The following is a 21,057-nucleotide window of genomic DNA, read 5'->3' as shown; positions in this document are numbered from 1 at the left end:
AATAATCCAATCATTTACAATCACATCATTTAGTTTGCAAATTTGATTTAAAAATTTTGGTCTACCTAGCATTACTCTAAAGTTAATAACCATTTTGATTTTAAGTTTTCGGTTTTCACTAGTTTGAGATATGAGAGTAGTATGTAAATGAAATGAGAGATGAAGGGTGGAAGGGTGGAAGTATGTAAAGGAAATGAGAAATGAAGGTGGTGGGAAGGATGGGAAGATACAAGAATGAATGAAAATAAAATTGTGAAAGTGAAAACGAAGAAGAATGAATGTAATAGTTTGGTCGTGTTTAGTTTTTAGTTTGTGTACACTTCCTACATTTGTTGTGCATCTCTTCCACCATCCTTCAACTCTTCTGTATACTTTAGTTTCACCTAGGTATTTTATCTCTATCTCTAACACAATGAAAACTAAAACGAAATAGGAAACAAATAATCTTCAAATATGAAAATAAGCATAAGCTTGACAACTAATGTTTCTCGATATTTTTCACAAGCTTTTCACCTCTTTTACTTTGGTTAGCTGTGTCTACCAGCTCTTCTCTTAATCTAGTGATACATATTTTTTTTTCTTCTAATGTATAAAGTTATAAATTCCTATCTCTCTCATCCCTTTGGTTTAAAACAAAGTTGTAACCAAATATTATTATTATTCTTTTAAATCAAAATAGCGAATTTTGCTAGATAAATTCCAATAGTACAACTAAGACTACTAACCACCTCTAATCTTGGGAGCTATTATTGTGACTCTCAAAAACTCATTATGCTCTTCTTCGTAGTGTTGTTTCCTTCCTAACTTTCTTCATGAAAAGAGTGCAGGTTGACTATTTTAGAATGTCAATAATGACACTCCTAATCTTTTGTTTAAAGTTGATTTTTTCACATAAGACAATTTTTAGGGGATATTGTTTCAATGAAAAATTGAGTGGGGAAATTTTGCATAAAATAAGAAGAATTAAGAGAAAGAAACACCAATAAAGATGGAAATAATATGCATAATTCGAAGGGAGAAGTTAATTGAAGATTAAAAATGAATAGCTTCATGGGCACAAGCATGGAAGTCTATATATACATGATTTGATTAAAGATCTACATATTTTTCAATGGTTGCAGACAATGTGGACTTTGGCACTGCACCAATAACGCTCTCTTTCTTCTCCCCGTTCTTGAAGAAGAGCACCGTTGGTATGCTCCTTATACCGTACTGAGTGGCAGTGTTGGGGCTCTCATCTGTGTTGAGCTTGAAACAAGATATCTTTCCGGCGTACTCTTTTGCCAATTCATCGATCACCGGCGCAATCATCCGGCACGGTCCACACCACGGTGCCCAAAACTCCACCAGAACTGGGTTCTCACTTGCAATCACAAGAGTATTCCAACTTGAATCATTCACCACTTGAACTGCATGCAAATTTTGCACATTTCAGTGAAGTCACTAATTTCATACATGTGCATGCTCTTTCTACTAAATGGGGTAAATGTGACATCTTCTTTTCTTCCAAACAAAAGTACTTTGAGGATTGCTTTTGACTTGTACGAATAGTTGAATTTAAGTGAAGAATATCCACAATGTGTAGTGAATGAAAAATTCTCGCATGCGATGAGTATATACGTCTTTATTAAAATAATTGGTCGCTTGACCAACACAAGTCGGCATATGAACTATCTATAAACAATTTTTTATTGTAGGTGCTTGCAACACCACTAACCTTTATTTTATTTATTTATTTGTGATACCCTTTAGTTGTTCATCATACTAAAATGTATTGCTGTTTGTTCTTCTATTTGCCATGTTCACACACACACACACACACACACACACATATCGCACTCTATTTGCTCCATATATATGCAGCTATACAGAATTTAAAGGACTCCTAAAAGATATATAAAGCTAGAGTTACCTTCATTGACAGCTTCACGAGCTTTGCAAATAAAGCGAGATTTCTGTGATTTGCCGGAACGAGAAAACGATGAGGATGATGAAGAGAATTTCAAAGCAGATTTCTTCAATCCATTGGAAGTTGGCACAACAAACTTGTCCGTGGAAGAAAATGGATGGTGTGCGGCAGCACCAACTCTTGTAGTGCACACTGTGCTTAGCTGCAAGCAGTTCTCCAAAGCCATTAGTCTCTCTCTTTCTTTCTTTCTTTATCTGGTGGGAGCTAACTAGCTAGCTATATTTTTACAATCAAATAATGGAACTTGTTGAAATGTGGCTTTTGTTTTTCTGTAAATTCTACAAATCTGTTTCTTTGAATTTCTTATTTGCCAAAGGTTTGTATATATTTTTTGAATATTTTTGGGAAGTGTGGATATTATGCAGAGATTGTAAGGTGCTAAGTGTGCTGGGATGTATGTGGATAATATTTTCATGTACTGAACTGTCCATATGCACCACTTGATGCCCTCTACAGAAATTCTCAAAACTCGGTTTTTATTTTTGTTGCACGGAGGCAAAACTACAATATAGGGATTCAACATGAAAAACGGAAAATCCATGTCGACCTACCTAACGCACTTTTTCTTCTTTATTTGGTCTTGGGACTGGAAGCGTAAGATAAACTTGCACATGTGAAATTTGTCAGGAAAAAACTTGCACAGACGAAATTAGTGGAATAAAACTTGGTTGTTATTATTGTTGTACACAAAGACAAAACTCTCAAATTTCAATGCAAGAAAAATAGGAGAAATATTATAGGCATGGTAATACGAGTCGGTGTATCATTTTAGATATTATAATAAATGTGGACGAAAGTATTAAAATTTGAGTGAAATGTTAAAGTGACGTGATTGTCTTTAGATTCATTGAAAATTGCCAAAAAAAAAAATCCAGAGAAAGAACCAAAAGTAGAATTATTAGACTTTATTTTATCATTACTGGTGGGTGGACCATAGACTTTTCATTTTTTTCTTCTTCTTTACCTTCTTTTTTAATTTTTAAAATCTATGGTCATTATCCATCAGACAGCTTTAGCAGGATTGGCCCATTTAATTTTAACCCAATGAACAAAATTACTGCCGTTTCATGATTGAGCAATGCTTTCGTTTAACCCAAAAATATCTCCTACAGAATGGGCATCAAAACATAAGATTTATATTTATCACATTTTTCATACCGTATTTGTATTACCTCTAATACAAATAGGACCTACCAATGCATGTAGGTCGCATTTCTATGAGAACTCTTGGTATAATACCTGTGCTTCAAAAATAAATTACACAACGGAAATCAAGCACATGCACGGGGAGACTTCGCTCCGTCGGATCTATATATCTTTTTACAGATCAAGGAGACAACTCGAGTGAAACTATATTTAAGTCTGCACATTCAGTTTTACACTAATCTGTCACGTCCTTTCTTGTGGTGTTGGTATCTGGGTTTTCTTCATTGTCTATGTGCCACCAATGTACTCGCCATAACGATCACTGAAACACCCAGATGAGGGTGCAATTCATGTAACTGAGTAAAGATTTCGTGTTTTCTTGACAACAGGAACACGATAGATACCCTCTTTTGAAGCCAAAGAAAGAAAAAAGCCGGTTAAAACTGCGTACTCTCAGTTTGATATGGTGGCAGTCTCCAGGAGAGGCTGATCCCTAATTAATGCTTCCCGGTCGACTTCTCTCAAAAGTTTGAACCTTTCATCCAACGTTACAAAACCGGCTAGAGGAGCGATAATACCAGACTTTCCAGCTTTGTGCAGTTAAAGCACGCTAGTCCTCATATCACTCGGAGAGGCATGAACAGTGATTTTCCCTGAGATTAGGATTTCAAATGAACAAAACTTTCAGTTCATTTTCCAGAAACGAAGGACTGTTTGCTAAAGGTTTAAAAAAAAAAAAAAAAAAAAAAAAAAAAAAAAAGGTGAACAAAAATGAGCCCACCTTGCGCTTTAGTGATTTGCCAAAGCTCTGAACCCACTTTTGCCAACCAGCATGGCCTTCTTCAAGGGCACCAACGAGTTCACCGCTGTGATAAGCAGCTATGAAACTTGCAGCAAACTCTGAAAGTTTGTCTTCTAAAACTGGTTTGGCTTCAACACTGCAGCCAGGAGAGACAAAATCATGGTTAACATACAGTATTCTGTTAACATCAACAGCCAACAACCATCCCCGGCTTCAAACACAAATTACAAGTCACAAGTAAACCAAATATGATGAACAGAAAGCCATTATAATAGAATTAGAAGTGGCATAACCTAATTGCAACCTTGGATTTAGGGATAATCTACCTTTCTGTTGAAACAAATCCATATAATATCCCATCTGAGTGAGACCACAATCTTATACAAGATATGATATGGCCTAGCTCAACCAGATCCCAAAGGGCCACGTCAACTATTGATCATAAACCCAAAAGCAGACTTATACGATACTCAGTTGTTGCTTGCATGCCGTTGTTTCAGATAGTGCACTCAAAGTCATTGTCACCCAATTCAAGAGAGAATTCCGAAAACTACCCAATGCACTCAATAGGGAAATTACTAGTTATCCAAAAAGTGAGGAAAAGAACATCAAAGTTGAGAAGTGGGCAAGCCTTTTTCCAATATTCTATTAGACAAAACTATATCAACCTCTCTCAAATGCTTATGAAACTCTCACAGTGCCAATTCAAAAGTTAATTTTCCTCCCAACAAACAGAATGATGAAAACATAAAACCAGAGTTCCAGTGCAATTCAAAATCACCTGGATAAAGTGTCATGTAAAGGATAAGACAACAAGTTTGAGAGGGCTTTATCTGAATCTGGTGTTAAATCGATCCCATCCTTGAGTAGCTCTACTGCCTCCTGCAAAATTACAAAGTGCATACATGCTTCACTTTTCATGAATATAAAATATCACAAGAGAAATCACATCGAAGTTACAAGAGAAGCGGTCAACACTTTTTTCATTTATGGAGAATTTCAACAATAGAAAATCATCAGAAAGTAAAGAACCTCCCCTGGAAGCATATGCATCTGCTCTTTGTAACAGAACTATCTAAATACAGCAGACCTATTCTAAAAGATAGTAAACCGCAAACAATCCTGTTTGAAAGAGAGGTATCATCTACAGCAATGTTGAAGAATCAAGAACTTAGAAATGAAAAATTAACTGAAAATTGAAAATGATGAGTAAATGAGTCTTACTTCAATAAATGAGCCCTCTGCTTCTGTAAGGATGCAAGTGCTTTTCCATTGCTCACCAATAAGCTTTGTCAACTGCTCCGATGGAAGTGCTCTTAAGTGTTGACCATTCATCCACCTTTAGCTTGTAAGAATATGGAAAGAAATTATGAACAGGAAATGTCAATGCTTCAGTAATGCCATTAATTCAAGAATTCTTTAAGCAGCCTAAATTCAAAAAGATACGATCCACATTAAATCATGAAAATCTAAATCTAGATTTGGGATACTACGGAGAACATGCTACTGTAAAATGTTCATTCAATCTGCTTCTCCAGGGAGGGGAATGCTAGGTAGAAGCAATAATTAGCAACCAGTCTAGGCATATAACACTATACTAGATTAAAAGCCAAAATTACCTTAATTTGGTAGAGTCGAAAATGGCACCACTTATGTTGACACGACCAATTGAAAATTTCTCAACTATGAATGCATGAAATAGAGTACGAAATTAGTCAAACATGACACTTGGATATTTAAATAGCACGCATAAGTTGAGCAGCTTCAGATGATAGGGAGCAAGAGAATGACAAAAGTTTCACCAAAAGTTTCAAGGAAATCAGAACCGAGAAAGGTGGGGCTGGACCTCTAATAAACAGTGTAAGAAACATCCCATAGCCCAACATATTTATCAATAATAATAACTAATAAGCATATATATAGATAACCACCTGGCCCACTGAAGTAGCGCCATGCCTCTTTGACAGTTTACTCTGATCAGGTGCAAGAATTAAGGAAACATGTGCAAAGTCAGGCATTTGGAATCCTAAAGCCTGTGTTACAATGGTATTTAGAAAACAAAATCAGCTTCACTGTAATGGTTGAAAGATATTAGAAACCCTAGCAGTAATAAAAATCAGGCCACAAGTTTGCAAAATTACCTTATATATTAATGCTTGCCTTAGGGTATTTGGTAGATGCTCCTCTGCTCTGAATGCAAGTTTTGACAGATCAAAAACATTAATAAACAGATGAACAAAAAATCAACAAACAAAAATCCAAAAAACTATAGTGAACTAGCAGGCTGGCAAATAGCACGTTCTAATCCATTTTAAATAGACTGTTCTTATTACCTAATAACGTGTGAGATGGCCATAGTAGCATCATCGACTGTGACACAAAAATTGTACACTGGTTGACCATTGCTTCTCATAATTACAAAATCTCCAAGAGTATTCAAGTTCCAACTGACCTTCATGACAACATATAACATATTACCATCCTTCCTATAAACGTAATTTAAATAATAAATTAATGGTGATTGAAGCTAATTAAAATTGCTTAGGAGTTCCTTACTTTGATAGTGAGCAACAGAAAGATGAACCTACCTCGCCTCGAATAAGGTCATTGATTTTTAAACTTCCTTCCTTTGGCACACGAAACCGATATGTGTAAGGAGTTCCTCTTTCCAGCTCTTCTTGTACCTCTTTGTCTGTTGCATTGGCCCACTTCCCGGTGATACTGGTGGCAGTTGTTTTAGTTTTGCAATCTCCTTCATTTTTTCTAGTTCCTGGAGAGAATGAACAAATACAGAATGAACAATAAAGGATTCATGACGCCAAAACACCTCGAAAAATATGTGAAGCAATTTTTATTGAAGTTCTGTTTCAGAAAAAGCCATTAAGGTTTCAAATTTACATTAACAAAAATCTGCCACTCGTTTAGCCAACAACAAGACATACAGAACCAAAAGTAACAAATTAAAAGGAAAAGCAAAGACAAGTAATAAAGGCATTCACAGTCTTCTAAAGTTTCCATTTGTAAATCTGTTACAGCATAATTTTATTTCCAGGGAGTTTCCAATCGTATAATTTGGGACGTAAGGACACGTTTCAAGACTCAAATATTGAAGAGAATCACCTCACTAGAGCAAAAGCAGCGATAGACATGACCAGATTCTAAGAGCTTCTCAGCATATTGCTTGTACAACGAATTTCTTTCTGATTGTCTGTAGGGACCATAGTCTCCATCAACACCGGGTCCTACAAAGTTCACCAAAAATGAAATGACCAAGTTGGACACTTTCCAAGATAAACCCAATTGAGAAAAGTACTTCTCCTACCATCTCAAACTAAGCCATTACAAGTTACAACTAAGTCACTGAGCATAAGTCACAATTCAAGTAATATCCAAATTCTTCAGAGTACAAAGTCACAATTCAAGTAATATCCAAATTCATACACATACAGAGGAAGAAAAAACTGCGTTCGGATCGGAAATTTAGGCATTTAAGAAGTGGAGAAGAAGTAAACAATTTAAAAAGTAGTACCTTCATCCCAATCAAGGCCAAGCCAAGAGAGATCATTTAACACAGCCTCCTCAAACTCCTTAGTAGACCTCTCCAAATCAGTGTCTTCAATTCTCAAAACAAACTTCCCTCCATTGGACCTGACCCAACACAACACAGATGCTCATAAACCAACAATGCTCAATCAAATAAGCAAAACCCCGAAACGTTTCGGGCTCAAAACCTGAAACCGAACGGAAAACAAAAAGAGGAAGGAACCTGGCAAACAGATAATTGAAAAGCGCAGTTCTGGCTCCACCGACATGGAGATTCCCGGTGGGAGAAGGAGCGAAGCGAACGCGTACTGGATGTTGGGTCGACGCAGCAGAGACTGAGAAACTCCTTCTCCTTCCATGGAAGACTGAGACTTTGCTGGGGGATTGTGGGAAAAATGGAGGAAAAACATCTGGGAAAAGTCTAACCTTCACTCGAATCTTGGGCATTGCAACCAAAGTTGCCATTTTTGGGTTTTGGGTGCCGAGGATCGAGTTTTTAGTCGCAATTTTGATGTTTGAGAAAGACTTTTTGCTCTGTAGACTCGGAATGACCAAATTATATAGAGTAGATAGTAGCAATAGTCACTTCACTTTAATTAAATTGGTGTAACGATCTTTTAACTAAAAATTCATTACTATTAATCTCTCAACTCATCAAAATGTGTAGTTATGATCATTTTCGTCAACTTTGTCAAAATTTGGTCAAAAGAAGTTATGTTGGAAAGATCATTGCTACAATTAGGGTCCCTCAACTCATCAAAACATGTAGCTATGGTCTTTTTCATCAACTTCATTAGAATTTGTCAAAATGAGTAATGTTGGAATGATCATTTCTACAATTGGGTTAAAATTGAGAAACCATTGGTTCAATTGGGTAAAATTGATAGACCCTTTCTCCAGTTGGATTAAAGTTAAGGGACCAATGATAATGGATTTTTAGTAGAAGGATCATAGCTACATGTTTTGATCAATTGAGCGGCCAATGGTAATGAATTTTTAGTTGAGGGACCATTGCTCCAATTGAGTTAAAGTTAAGGAATCAATACTACAATTTACTCAATTATATATGTAGAACTGGGCTCCTACAAAAGCTTATCTCCTCTGTGAGAGTTTCTTTCTCTTTGCTGTGAGAATGCTTCTGTGAGACCTTCTTCCAGACTCTTCGGTGGCACTGGCCCTAGCTTCGGCTGAGGTTGGGTGCTGCGTCCTCCTCTCCCTTTTCTCCTTGCATCTACTGTTGGTTCTCCCCAGTTTTCAATTATGCCTGTCCAATTCCTCCAACTTTGTGGGTTTTCTTCTTCCTCGTTCTTCTTTGCTTCGTTTTTTAAGCCATGTCCTGTGTAGAGTTCCGGCGCTTGCATCGGCTAGGGTATTTTCCACACCACCACGTTCTTCTTTGTGTTTGCCGCTTGCTGCAGTGTTTCTCAGGACTTGGTCTGAGCTTCCACCTGGTGATTGGCCTCTTTAGTGTGGATGCCAATTAACCCTAACTTATGACTGTGTGCAGGAGACGTCAGTGAAGGAGATGATCAGCAGTGGTCGGAGAATCGGCTGGCTGGTAGTTCCTTGGACCGTCAGTGGAGAAGGTAGTGGGTGCTTCTCAGATGTTCTTTGGTTTTGGGCTTTTGGGCTCATTCTTTGTTTCTGTTGTTTTTTCTTTCTGCTTAGGCCTTTTTTGGTTGTTTATAGGTGTTGTTGGGCCTTTATCTGTTTGCAAGTTTGTGTTTTGGTTGGAATAAAATCTTCCCCTTGACCAAAAAAGGGGCTCCTACAGAAGTTCCAAACGAAAGCTATAACAAAAAATGCACTATTAAGTTTAGTTGATATTAATTATCAATCAGACTTTTATTTATTATTTTATATAAAAATAATAATAATTCACGCAAAGAATTAATTGATTGCGGAGTCTCCGTCCATGAAATTTGAACTTCAAATTTCTCACATATAAGTAGACCGTAGGTCCGTAGTGCTAAAAATAAAACTAAGTTGAAGAAGAAAAGTGTAATTTTAGATAGTCTTTGTGTAATAGCTAGCATGACACGTAAAAGGGTGAAAATAGGGTGGGTTTTTTCGGTACTAGCAGGCTGTTATGAAAATATTTTCGGTTCGGGTACCCTGATTCTTATAGAGTGGAGTAATGTAACAGTATCTTGACTAATTAATTACAGTAGTAAATTTTGCCATTCAGTATTACGGTCTGGTATCCCTTTCACTTGTGAGTGAGAGGTCTTAGGTTCAAATTTTGTGAATGACGAATTCGATACCAAATTAAGTTGCCAATTATTGTGGTTTACTCGAACTCCTTCTTTTCCTAGTATAAAATATATCATTGCACTAAAAAAATTACAGTAATAACTTTTAATTTTCTTCTTTTGGTGGATTGAATTGAGCCGAGTGTGCATGCGGGCGTGCCAGTTCCTTTCTCTGTGCGAATCAAATTTAAAGTATATTGCCTTTCGATTGTGTTTGTGTGAGTCCAAGCCATGTGTGTGCATCAACAAAATACCTACTTCACTCTTCATCCTATATAAGTAATTAAATTTAAGAGAGAACGAACACAATAAGCAATTACAGATCAAATAAGTAAGCACAAACCAATTGACCCCTCTTTTTTTTATTTTTTTATTTTTATTTTTTATGATTCCAAATAAATAACTCAATTGGCTCAATTCAGAAATTATATAGTACGACCAACTTAAATGTAGAAGAGTTCCAACCACAAATACAGTACAGAAGAGAACAAACTAACTATTTTTACTCGATTTTGCTTCAGCTCCGGGCAGTGGCTTAGGGATAGCGAATGTACGTAGTAATATCGCGTCTATCGGTTAGTATGTAGTTCATGGAGATAACACCGGCTAAAGTTGAAAAGCAACGAGAAATTAGAAGCAATGGTCCCTTGATAATGCATGAATGTTCCCTTATTCATACCTATGTTCTTGTGAATTCATACTCCAAAATCCACAAAGGCCTCACCCGTCCCGTACAGTGTTTTAGACTCGAGTGTCTTGTTATATAAATTACCAACCATGACACATCCAACTACTACAACATGTTTGAATCTCCTAACTCCACCTTCGTCTGGAGTTCTTTCTAACAGTCGGTGGTTGGCAGTCGAGTAGAGATCTATTTTCTGTAGCGGGAGGCAAGGGCCTTACTAGATAGGGAATTAGAGGCATCACTTTAGGACACCGGGAGAGAAATGCAACTATGGGATAGAAGCTGGGTACGCATGGTATGGCCTTTTTATTTGAGTGCCCGAAACCCCCAAAGTTGTCCCTTATTTCCCATGCCAAAATTCTAAAGCATTGCTCCGAGTTATGAACATAAGAATTCATTACTGCGATAAGCACCTATTCACAATAAATGTATGATGTCGATATTACTAATGAACAACTCTAATTCTAGCCGTATTATTTGGGATTACTAATTAAACACTACTATTATCCAAATGCCATTTTGATTGATATGAAAATAACACAGATAAAAAAAGAAACATTGGAATAGAAATAGATTTGACAAGCAAAGATGCAATCCAGTAAAATCTAAATAGATGAGACTATGCACATATTTATTTTAGGGAAAATTTGAAATATGTCCAATTTTATAGACTACCTTTTGAAATAGGTCCAATTTTTAGTGACTTTTGACTTTTGAAATAGGTCCAATTTTTAGTTACTTTGGACCTATTTCAAAAAACCCCTGCCTATAGTTAGTTGTATGCAAAAACTCTCCTTCAATACATGCAATATGCTTCATTATATAGTTGAAATGCTATTCTTACCATGTTTTTATACCACATTTATATATCATCTTATGTGGCATCTGATGTGAACAGCCACATCATTTAAATTAATCAGAATTTAATTTAAATTAAAAACCAGTTAATAAACCAATAATTTAAAAAAAGTTGGAATTAAATGGAGATTGTGGCATACCCTTCCTTCCCCATTCAATCCTACTTCTTCGCCCGTTTCTTCTTCCATGCTAGTTCTTTCACGCCATTTTTTTTCACCCCAGTTTTTTTCCATGCCAATCTTCCTCCTCCGTTGCATCTGCATCATTACCCTATTGTTTTTCATTGTCAATCAATGGTCCAATGTAATACACATCAGATGCCTATATAAATGTGGTATAAAAATATAATAAGAATAACATTACCGATATATATATAGACATGCAAATAGTTTGATACCTAACGTGAAACTAACAAATCCGATGAGTGATAAATTATTATCATATAAAATTGAAATTAATTAGATAAATAGACATGAAAATACCTACGGAAAATTTAAGGGAAAACTGGGGATATTATGAATCAGTTGGTAGATTCAAATTCAGATCGGTTGCCGCACTTTGCCCTTCATCCACTTGCCTCATTCGCTTTCCTCTTTTTACTTGCTTTTGAATTTGCTACAGGGCGACGGCGTTTGCTCATATGTTCCTTTGTACCACCTTTTCTGTTTGCAACAATCTCTTCAAGTCCCGACCTTGTTGAGCTTGAGCTTGGTCTGCTTCCAGTACTTACGCTAGGGTAAGAAAAAGGATTGCTTGTGGCTATAGCAGCGGCAGAAACACTAACCTTTTCCGCTACATGATATGAACTAGAGACCTCATCCCGTTGTCTGTGTCCAAGTACTAGTGTTGGCCAGCGTGGGGTCACATAGGGGAAGACAGTTCCTCCGGGAATAACATCACCGTAACTAAACAGATCAGTTCTCCAAGCCTACGTTAGGGTTTTCGCGCCAACGTTGTACATGACGAGGTGCTGACAAAATTCTAGATACAAGATATCTTCATTATATGGGTCAAAACCGAGTACCCTTGTACAGTTGTCGACGTGGACCTTATACTTACAACTACAATCCGTGATCGATGGGCATTGACGACGTACCCAGTTGGGGGGAACTATGCCTACTAAACACCAACGTTTGCTTCCCTTGTCGACCAGAATCTGATCGTCTTCAAAGTAGTCCCAAACACCCACACCATCATGGTAAGAGTGTCCATTCTTAAAATGTCCAAAGGACTCGCACATCAGCATACTAAATCCTCTTCCAGTTCCAGCTTTAATGGAACCCAGGTGTACAAAGGCCGAAAAGCGATATACATCTTCAGGTAAGTCAATGAATTGGACCTGATCATCTTCAGGCAAATCCATGACATTGGCCTTATCTTCAGGTAAATCAATGAAACGGCAATGAATAGTACTAGTAGCATTGATATTGCTGGAGTAGAGTTTCAGACCAATCAAGCCACGACTGCCCCCGAAGTACAACATTCCATTAACCAAACGCTGCACCCATTGAAAGCAAACTAGCAACACTAAATTCTCTTGGGGATGACACAGCAGTTTCTGTCCACGTACAATTCTCGGAAGCAAAAATATGTACTTTAAATTGATTGGAAGGATACACTGGAGGTGGGGGAATAATTATTCGCACAACCCTGTAGCTATATTCATTGTTAAGCACTCCCAGATGATTGCCGGGATTGCAGATGAGTCCAACTTTCACGAGGTCGTGGCATTGAGGAGGGGGAGGAAGGGCATCCCATTGCTTGGTGTACGGATTGCAGATGTAGTAATCACGTTGAGAAAACATGGTTGCGCAGCATAAAAGTAGGTCGTTATACGATGCTAGCACAGTGGGTCCTGGTTCAAATTCGTGGGTACTAGTGCTGACGACAACAGGAGGCCTTCGAAACAAGGGAGGAAACTCAAAGAGAAGTTATGGAATTTTGTGGGGCCAAGAGGCTGCTCGGACGACATGGAAAAGAAATTTCTAGGGTTCCTTGGATTTGTGATGATCACGGTACGCGTAGCGGGGTCTGACTATCGGTTTGGAGTCGGACACAAGAAAAGCGGCTAAGAAAATAAGGATTAAAAACGAGATTGTACCAACGTTTGGACACACATGCATTGCACTACGGATTCGTAGGGGAGATGACCGAGGATTTCAAACAACACAGAATCATGGAGACCATCAAGATTCAACATGATTATTGATGTGCAGATTGTTGGATTGATTGATTGATTGCAATTGGCGTTCATGTAATTGGAACTTGTTTCATAAGGGAACGGAGACTATAAAACGTCTTCTTATTTGAAAAAGCATTCATGTCCTATGAACATGAGTGTGGCTTGAAAGCATTAAAAGTGTTGAATCTACGAGTCACATTAAAAGTTTCAAAGCATTCAGAATCAAAAAAGCTAGTCAGAATTTCACACAAAATATTGCTAAGCAAGAATTGTTTGGTTTTCGGGTCCATGATTAGTTGTCCTAAGGCTATTGGAAAATATAGTCCTAGATGATTAAATTGTTTTTCCAATTGGAGTTGTTTGCCCAATTGGAGTTCAGTTGTTTCAATCAAAATCCCTTCGAACCACGCAAACTATTTCGATGAAAAAGTCTACTGGAACTGTAGAAACTAATGTCTAAAGGATACATACATAGTACAGCAACTGAACCATTTACAAATCGAATAGAAAGCTATAAGTAGCAGACCTGTTCTTCGTACAGGAATACATGGTATGGCAAACATCACAGAAATTCGAAAAAAAACTAAAAGATTGCAACTTTGAATGCTAATGATAATACAATTAGAGCAGCAAATACTTTTAGACGCACAACTAATTCATGGCAAACTACAAAAGGCGGTGAAATTAAAAAGAAAACAAAATGAGAGAGGGAGAATAAATTGGTTGCGGAGTCGCTGTCCATGAAATTCAAACCTCTCACGTACAACTAGATCATAGTGCCAAAAGTAGGACTAAGTTAATGAAGAAAAGTGTAATTTTAGAAAGTCTTTGTGTCATAGCTAGTAATCTCATAAAAAGGGGAAAATAGGGTGGGTTTTTTCGGTTCGGGTACTAAGTTCCCCATCAAAGTTCGATTTCACTCTTTAGCCACAAACCCACTCTAAGGATCGATCACGACAGCAGCACAAAAAGCATTACTGAATCTTCCTCAACAAACCAACCAATTGAATCTTCAAATTTACAACACAAGTAGATCTATAACTTGAGCTGTAAATGCATACATAATCCTCTCTTACTTTCTCACTAGCTAATACTAGAAACAAAATCCAATACTCAACAAGTTATCAGAGAACAACAATTGATACGACTATTATAGGTAAACAAAATTGAAGAAACAAAATAATTCACAGCAGAAACCAAGTTACTATTGTTAAAATCCCCAACAGTTCATCAGAAATTCACAATCTATACAACCAATTCAGGAATCAAGATTGAATCTCAACAAAATTTGATTCAGTGATAGCATGAAGAAACAGATAGACAACCAAGTAAACAATACTAAACAATTTATTAGAAATCAACAATCAAACAACACATTCTATAAACCAATACTGTTAAAGCAAATCCTCAACGATTTATCAGAAATTCACAATCCATACAACGAATTCAGGAAAACAACATTGAATCTTAATAAAACTTAATTTCGTGATGGTATGAAGAAACAAAAAGACAACAGAAACTATACTACAGACTCGTGCCGAAAAGACAATCAGCTAGCCCAACAAAACGGTACTAACAACAAAAGGAAGGTATACTACTGTTCTTGCAGACTCGTGCCTAAAAGACAATCAACTAGCCCAACAAAACAGTATTAACAACAGAAGGAAAGTATACTACTGTTCTTGCAGTCTCGTACCGAAATGACAATCAGCTAGCCCAGCAAAACAGTATTAACAACAGTAGGAAAGTAGTATCTAGCCCAGCAAAACGGTATTACCAACATAAGGAAAGTATACTACTATTTTTGCAGGCTGATACCAAAAAGACTCAGCCAGCCCAACAAAAAAGAATGGTATTTACATACATTGCTGTCTCTCCATGTCCATGTCATCTCCCTATGTCACAAGGCTTTTCTCCTTCAACAAGCTTCCGAACATGAGAAATTTCAGCAACTTCCTTCGCTTCACCAGCTTCGCCTTTTGATTTTCCCTAGAACACAGATACAATTATAAAAAAAACCAACATAATAACATAAGAAATAATTTTATCCCATAACACACAAGTAGAAAACTAATACTGCAGTGATTCAAAAAAGAGTAAATTGTAGCAATGGTCCCTCAACTTTAATCAAATTGTAGCAATGATCTCTCACTCCTACGAATCTTCCCTCTACTCGACATCCTGTTTCATTTTCAATTCCTAAGCATCCTTCTGGAAATTCTCAATTGAAATTCAATAAGGTAATATATTTTTTGAATCATTGCAGTATTAGTTTTCTACTTCTTGTGTTATGGGATAAAATTATTTCTTATGTTATTATGTTGGTTTTTTTATTTTTTTATTTTTTATACTTGTATCTGTGTTTTAGGGAAAATCGAAAGCCGAAGCTGGTGAAGCAAAGGAAGTTCTAACTGTAGCCGTATTGTTTGGGATTACTAATTCAACACTACTATTATCCAAGTGTCATATTGATGCAAGTGGCTATTTACCACAATGGTGAAAATGTGTCGAGTCCTTCCGTGAAAACGTGGGTTCAAGTCCTATCGGTGGCTAATTTAACATTTAATCTAATAAAATTTATCGTCTAACAACAAACAAAAAAAAAAAGAAGCCATTTTGATTGATATGAAAATAACACAGTTACAATAGAAGAAACACTGGAATAGAAATACACTAGCAACGAAGCCCGCGCGATGCTGCGGGTTTTTAAACAGCATAAAACATGTAGAAAGTTATATTTACAACTCTGCCTAACTCAAGGAATAGATAAAAGTTTATTTCTTACCGAAATATACGAATTTGAATGACATGTATCAAAGAAGTGTAGAGTGGAGCAAACCTTGTAATTTCTGTAAGGTGGGCAGCTGGAATACCAATAGTGATATAATTTGACGGAATCTGGCTGTAATCCACCTTGGTCGTTCTTTGTAAATTTGTTGGAAAATGTAGTAGTTGGCTTGAAAATAACAATCAAGAGCGTTGAACGAATCAAACCTGAATGATATCAAATCCAATCTTAATTATGTACCAATGGTGAACTTATATTTCACAGGCACCAAGAAGCATAAAAGTTTAACCAAACAAAGAAAATTCAGCTAGAAGCGTCAATGTTTAAACATTTGAAACGTATAAAAGTTCAGTGAAACAATCAAAACCCACTTAGAAACCTCAATGGTTGAACTCACAAACTATGTGAGTTTATATTGTATTAATTCATGCACATCATTGCCCTAAAACAACTGAAAATGCTAAGAAAGGTTAGACATACATAGGATTTTGATGCTAAAAGCAGCACCTGAAGTGGGCAAAAAAGTTGGACAGTGCAGTGGACTTGAGAGCTTCTCCATGAGATATAAGACACATCATTGTGGCCAAGAAATTGGGAATTTAGTGTTATGGTTTGAGTGTATGGAAACAATATAAATTAGAAAGAGAAGGGGGACAGCTTGAACACATATTGGAGGAGTTTTGCCGCTATCTTTTATCAAATAGGTGATGGGCACTAAAACATTCAATTTGACATAGTCAAGCTCATTTATAGTTGTTTATCCACTGAGCAAAAGATACATTGTGAATGTAATCGGATAAATTAAAGAAGATCAAATAACAGAAATTAACAAAAGGTGTGGGAGAAGTAAAAAGAAGTGTGTGGATAGCAAAAATTTTAGGGCCTGTTTGGTATCCTATTTGAAATTTTTTATCATTTCTCAAAACATTTATTAAGAACATTTCTTAAAAATAATTTTCTTTAAGACTAAAAAACTTAATTGGTTTGCGATTTAAAATTTTTAAATCTTACGACTTAAACTAGACAAAGAGATTTAAAAAGAGGGGATTGCTAGAGAGGGAGAAAGAGGAGAGAGGAGGAATGAAAGTAAGAGATGATTGAAGGAAAGATAAAGAAGAGAGGATTGGACGAGATAGAGAGGAAGAGGAGAGAGAGAAAAAGAACTGAGAGAATGAAGAGAGCGGATTGGAGGAAAGATGAAAAAGGTAAAAAAAAAGGAGAGAAAAAGAAGAAAAGAGAGAGATTTGGAGTGAGAGTGAAGAGAGAAAAAAAAGGAGTGAATTTAAGTTTAAAATCTCTAAAAATTCATTTGTCATATTTTTAGAGAATAGACTACATTTTTTAGTTAGTCTTGAATACAGTTTTTGAAAATAATCTTACCAAACAAGTTTTTAAGATTTAAAACTTAAAAATTGTTTTTCAGTTTAAAAAGTTGAATTTTCCAAAAACTTTTTAAATTTCTATAATAAAATCGGGCACTAGTTTCATGTGCAATTAATTTCTGTAATAAAATCAGGCATTGGTTTCACAAGGAATTTGGGCCCGTGACGTGGAGATTCCCGGTGGGAGAAGGAGCGAAGCGTAGTAGCGAACGCGTACTGGATGTTGGGTCGATGCAGCAGATAATGAGAAACTCCTCCCTCTTCCATGGAAGATTGGGACTTTGTTGTGGGATTGGGGAAAAAATGGGGGAAAAACATTTGGGAAAACTCTAATCTTCATTCGAATATTGGGCATTGCAACCAAAGTGCCATTTTTGGGTTTTGGGTGCCGAGGATCGAGTTTTTAGTCGCAATTTTGATGTTCGAGCCCTTTAGCTCAAGAGACTCAGAATGACCAAATGACGCGAGTGTTTTTGCTCACCATACTTGGATATTGTTTCTTGCTACTCAATTAAGTAGAAAATTAAAGTAAAACCAGCAAAAAAATTTAGGGTTTGTTTGGTATCCAATTTGAAATTTTTTATCATTTCTCAAAACATTTCTTGAAAATAATTTCCTTTAAGACTAAAAAACTTGATTGGTTTGCGATTTAAAAATTTTAAATCTTACGACTTAAATTAGACAAAGAGATATAAAAAGAGAGGATTGCAGGAGAGGGAGAAAGAGGAGAGTGGAGGAAAGAGAAGGAAGAGAGAGGATCAAACGAGATAGAGAAGAAGAGGAGAGAGAAAAGAACCGAAAGAATGAAGAGAGCGGATTGGAGGAGAGACGAAAAAGGTATAAAAGGGAAAAAGAAGAAATAAGAGAGATTTGGAGTGAGAGGGGAGGAGGGAGATCAAAGAAATGAGTGAATTTAAGTTTAAAAACTCTAAAAATTCACTTTTTATGTTTTTAGAAAATAGACTATATTTTGAGATAATCTTGAGTTGAGTTTTTGAAAATAATCCTATCAAACAAGTTTTTAATGTCTAAAAATTGAAAATTGTTTTTGAGTTTAAAAAGTTGAATTCAAATACAGTACCAAATATGCCTTAATATTTTTCTCTCATAAAAAAGGCCATGTATTTTGTTTCTTGACTGCCCGAGTAGATAAACTAAAACTTTAGGATTTATTTTTTCTTTTTCATATTGAAAATGTTGGAAAGGCAAATTTAATTTCACAAATAAATATGGTAGAAATTTAAAAACTCGTTTATAAATGTTTTTAAAATAATTAAAAGTGCTTTTAGAAAAAAAAAAATTGGTTCTAAAAGCATCTAAAGTGTTTCCAGCTAAATATTAGCCATTCGTTTGGAAATACTTTTATAATGGCTGAAAACATTTTTTAGTAAAAATAATTTTTAAGAAATCCTTAGTAAAAAGCATTAAACATATGTTTATTTTAACAATTTGATTAAACGTTCTCCTACATTTTTGGTGCCGTAGAACCCGATTGCCACAGGACCCTCAAAATTCAATTTCTGGATTTGCCACTAGATCCACATAGGAACCCTGGTGATCTTGAGATCCTCCGGATTCTGGGAGAACATCTCTGATCGACCATTAGGGAACCCCCGATGGATTGGGAAATGGTGGTGGAGAAGTCCTTGTCTCCATAGATGTGCATGCAGAATGTTATAAACGAGGAAGAAGAAGATGTTTTAATTTTTTTTCTTTTTCTTTTTAAACGATCTGGTGGTGGAGAGGTCCTTGTCTACATGGAACATGGATGTGCAGGTAGAAGGTTTTAAATGAGGAAGAAAATTAAGAACTCGTCTAGTGAAAATCAAAGTAGATATTGAAAAAACACTTGGAAGTCATTCTTGCAAAAAACAAATATTTGGTGTTTCTTTTAAAATGCACTTGAAGTGCTTTTGGAACTCATAATTAATCTCATCACACTTTCAATTATTTTAAAAGTACTTCTAAATGAGTCTTAAGGCGAAAAGGCTATAAGTACTTTTAAAATAATGTTTTCAGTCATTTTAAAAGCATTTCCGAATGAGCCATAAAATGAAAGAGATTAAGTGCTCGTTTGGAGATTACACTTTTTAGTAAGCATGCAAGTCAACTCTTTTAGTAAGCATACAAGTCAATTTTTTTTTTAATAAAAAAAAAAAGCACTTCAAATGCTTTTAGAATCCAAAAACTTTTTCTTTAAAAATGCTTTCAGTTATTTAAAAACACTTCCTAAACATTTAAATACAAAATTAAAGCAAATTCATACGCAGTGTAATATCGCAGTTCAGTGAAAGAAATTTGGTCCAGGAGCCATGATACTGCTCGACTTGGTCCCCGTTCCAAAACATTTCCTTACAATGTTCCTTTTAATATTTTATAAGATAGATAGACATAAAAATAGCTATGGAAAATTTAAGCAAAACAGGGGATATTATGAATCAGTTGGTAGATGATATCCCATAAACCTTTCGGCTTTTATCAAAACAAACGACAGGAATATGTAATGGAGTCCAATCTTTTATTTGTTGCGTCAAAATGTGAGATAAAATGATTGGATATAATGGGTTATGATTCCATAATAGAGTTGGTTATCTACATATCTTTATGTTTGAGTTACAAGTCCTGTCTTACACGTGTCTTCCAATCCAATCCTATCCCTAAGTGATGTAGAACAAATGGCTAAATCAATTTAAGAGGAGATGGACTGTTGGAGGACAAAAAGGACAAAGTGGGAACTTGCATACCAACAGAGCCTCATGTCCAGAGGCGGATCCACAGAGGGACCTGGGAGGTCCCAGAACCCCTCGGCGATCCTAAAATGCTGCTAGAAATTTTCCGAGGGACCCCTCGACGAGAACACGAGGTTTGTGCTGCAGGTTGCAGCTTGCAACGGAGAAGAAGATACCGGGGATGCGGGGGAGAAAGAAAACATGGTTTTTAAAAAAGTTGGTCCAAAACGCAGTGTTTTGGCCAATTTGTTTTAACTTTTTTTTTTTTTTTTGTTTGTTAAAAACTAATGAGACAAACGGTGCCGTTTGTCAATTGTCCCTGATTCCATATGCCTAGCTCCACATGGGCCATCTTTCCCAAGAGTCCCTTTCCTTTCCCCGTTCCGTTCCTCTGCTTTTCCCCCTAATCCCCATCTTTCTTATATTCACCCAAAACCCTAAATTTCTAATCCCACCCAATCCCATATTATAATTACATTACTCCAATATCATACCTCCACTTGTTTCAATTCTTCAAGCCACCACTATAAGTTTTTTGGTATTCTAATCTAATCTCAATTAAATTATATTAGATATTGGTGGAGATTTTTAGTCTATTATTGATATGATTGTTGATATGTTTTATGTTTGTATACTCATTTTATAATTGAAATTTAGATGGAATTTTTGTTTATTGGTTGATTGGTATTTGTTTTGTGTTTTTGGTTAAATAAGAAAT

The 21,057-nt window shown here is 36.1% G+C and overlaps 1 protein-coding gene and 1 pseudogene across 1 annotated transcript; both read right to left on the bottom strand.

The window, feature by feature from the left end:
• Positions 1 to 983: 983 nt before the first annotated feature.
• LOC137728771 (uncharacterized) lies at positions 984 to 2,341 on the bottom strand. Its single transcript, XM_068467529.1, has 2 exons — positions 1,913 to 2,341; positions 984 to 1,409 (listed from the first exon to the last, which is right to left on the bottom strand). Exons 1-2 carry the CDS (start codon positions 2,133 to 2,135, stop codon positions 1,090 to 1,092), a joined length of 543 nt encoding a protein of 180 aa, XP_068323630.1. The 5' UTR covers positions 2,136 to 2,341; the 3' UTR covers positions 984 to 1,089.
• Positions 2,342 to 3,089: 748 nt separating this feature from the next.
• Positions 3,090 to 7,966, bottom strand: LOC137729391 (glutamate--tRNA ligase, chloroplastic/mitochondrial-like; annotated as a pseudogene).
• Between the last annotated feature and the right edge of the window lie 13,091 nt (positions 7,967 to 21,057).

This window comes from Pyrus communis, chromosome 3 (genome assembly GCF_963583255.1).
Source record: "Pyrus communis chromosome 3, drPyrComm1.1, whole genome shotgun sequence".
NCBI classification, from domain to species: domain Eukaryota; kingdom Viridiplantae; phylum Streptophyta; class Magnoliopsida; order Rosales; family Rosaceae; genus Pyrus; species Pyrus communis.
Note: the sequence above shows the minus strand (reverse complement) of the source record. Positions and strands in the feature narration are given on the sequence as shown.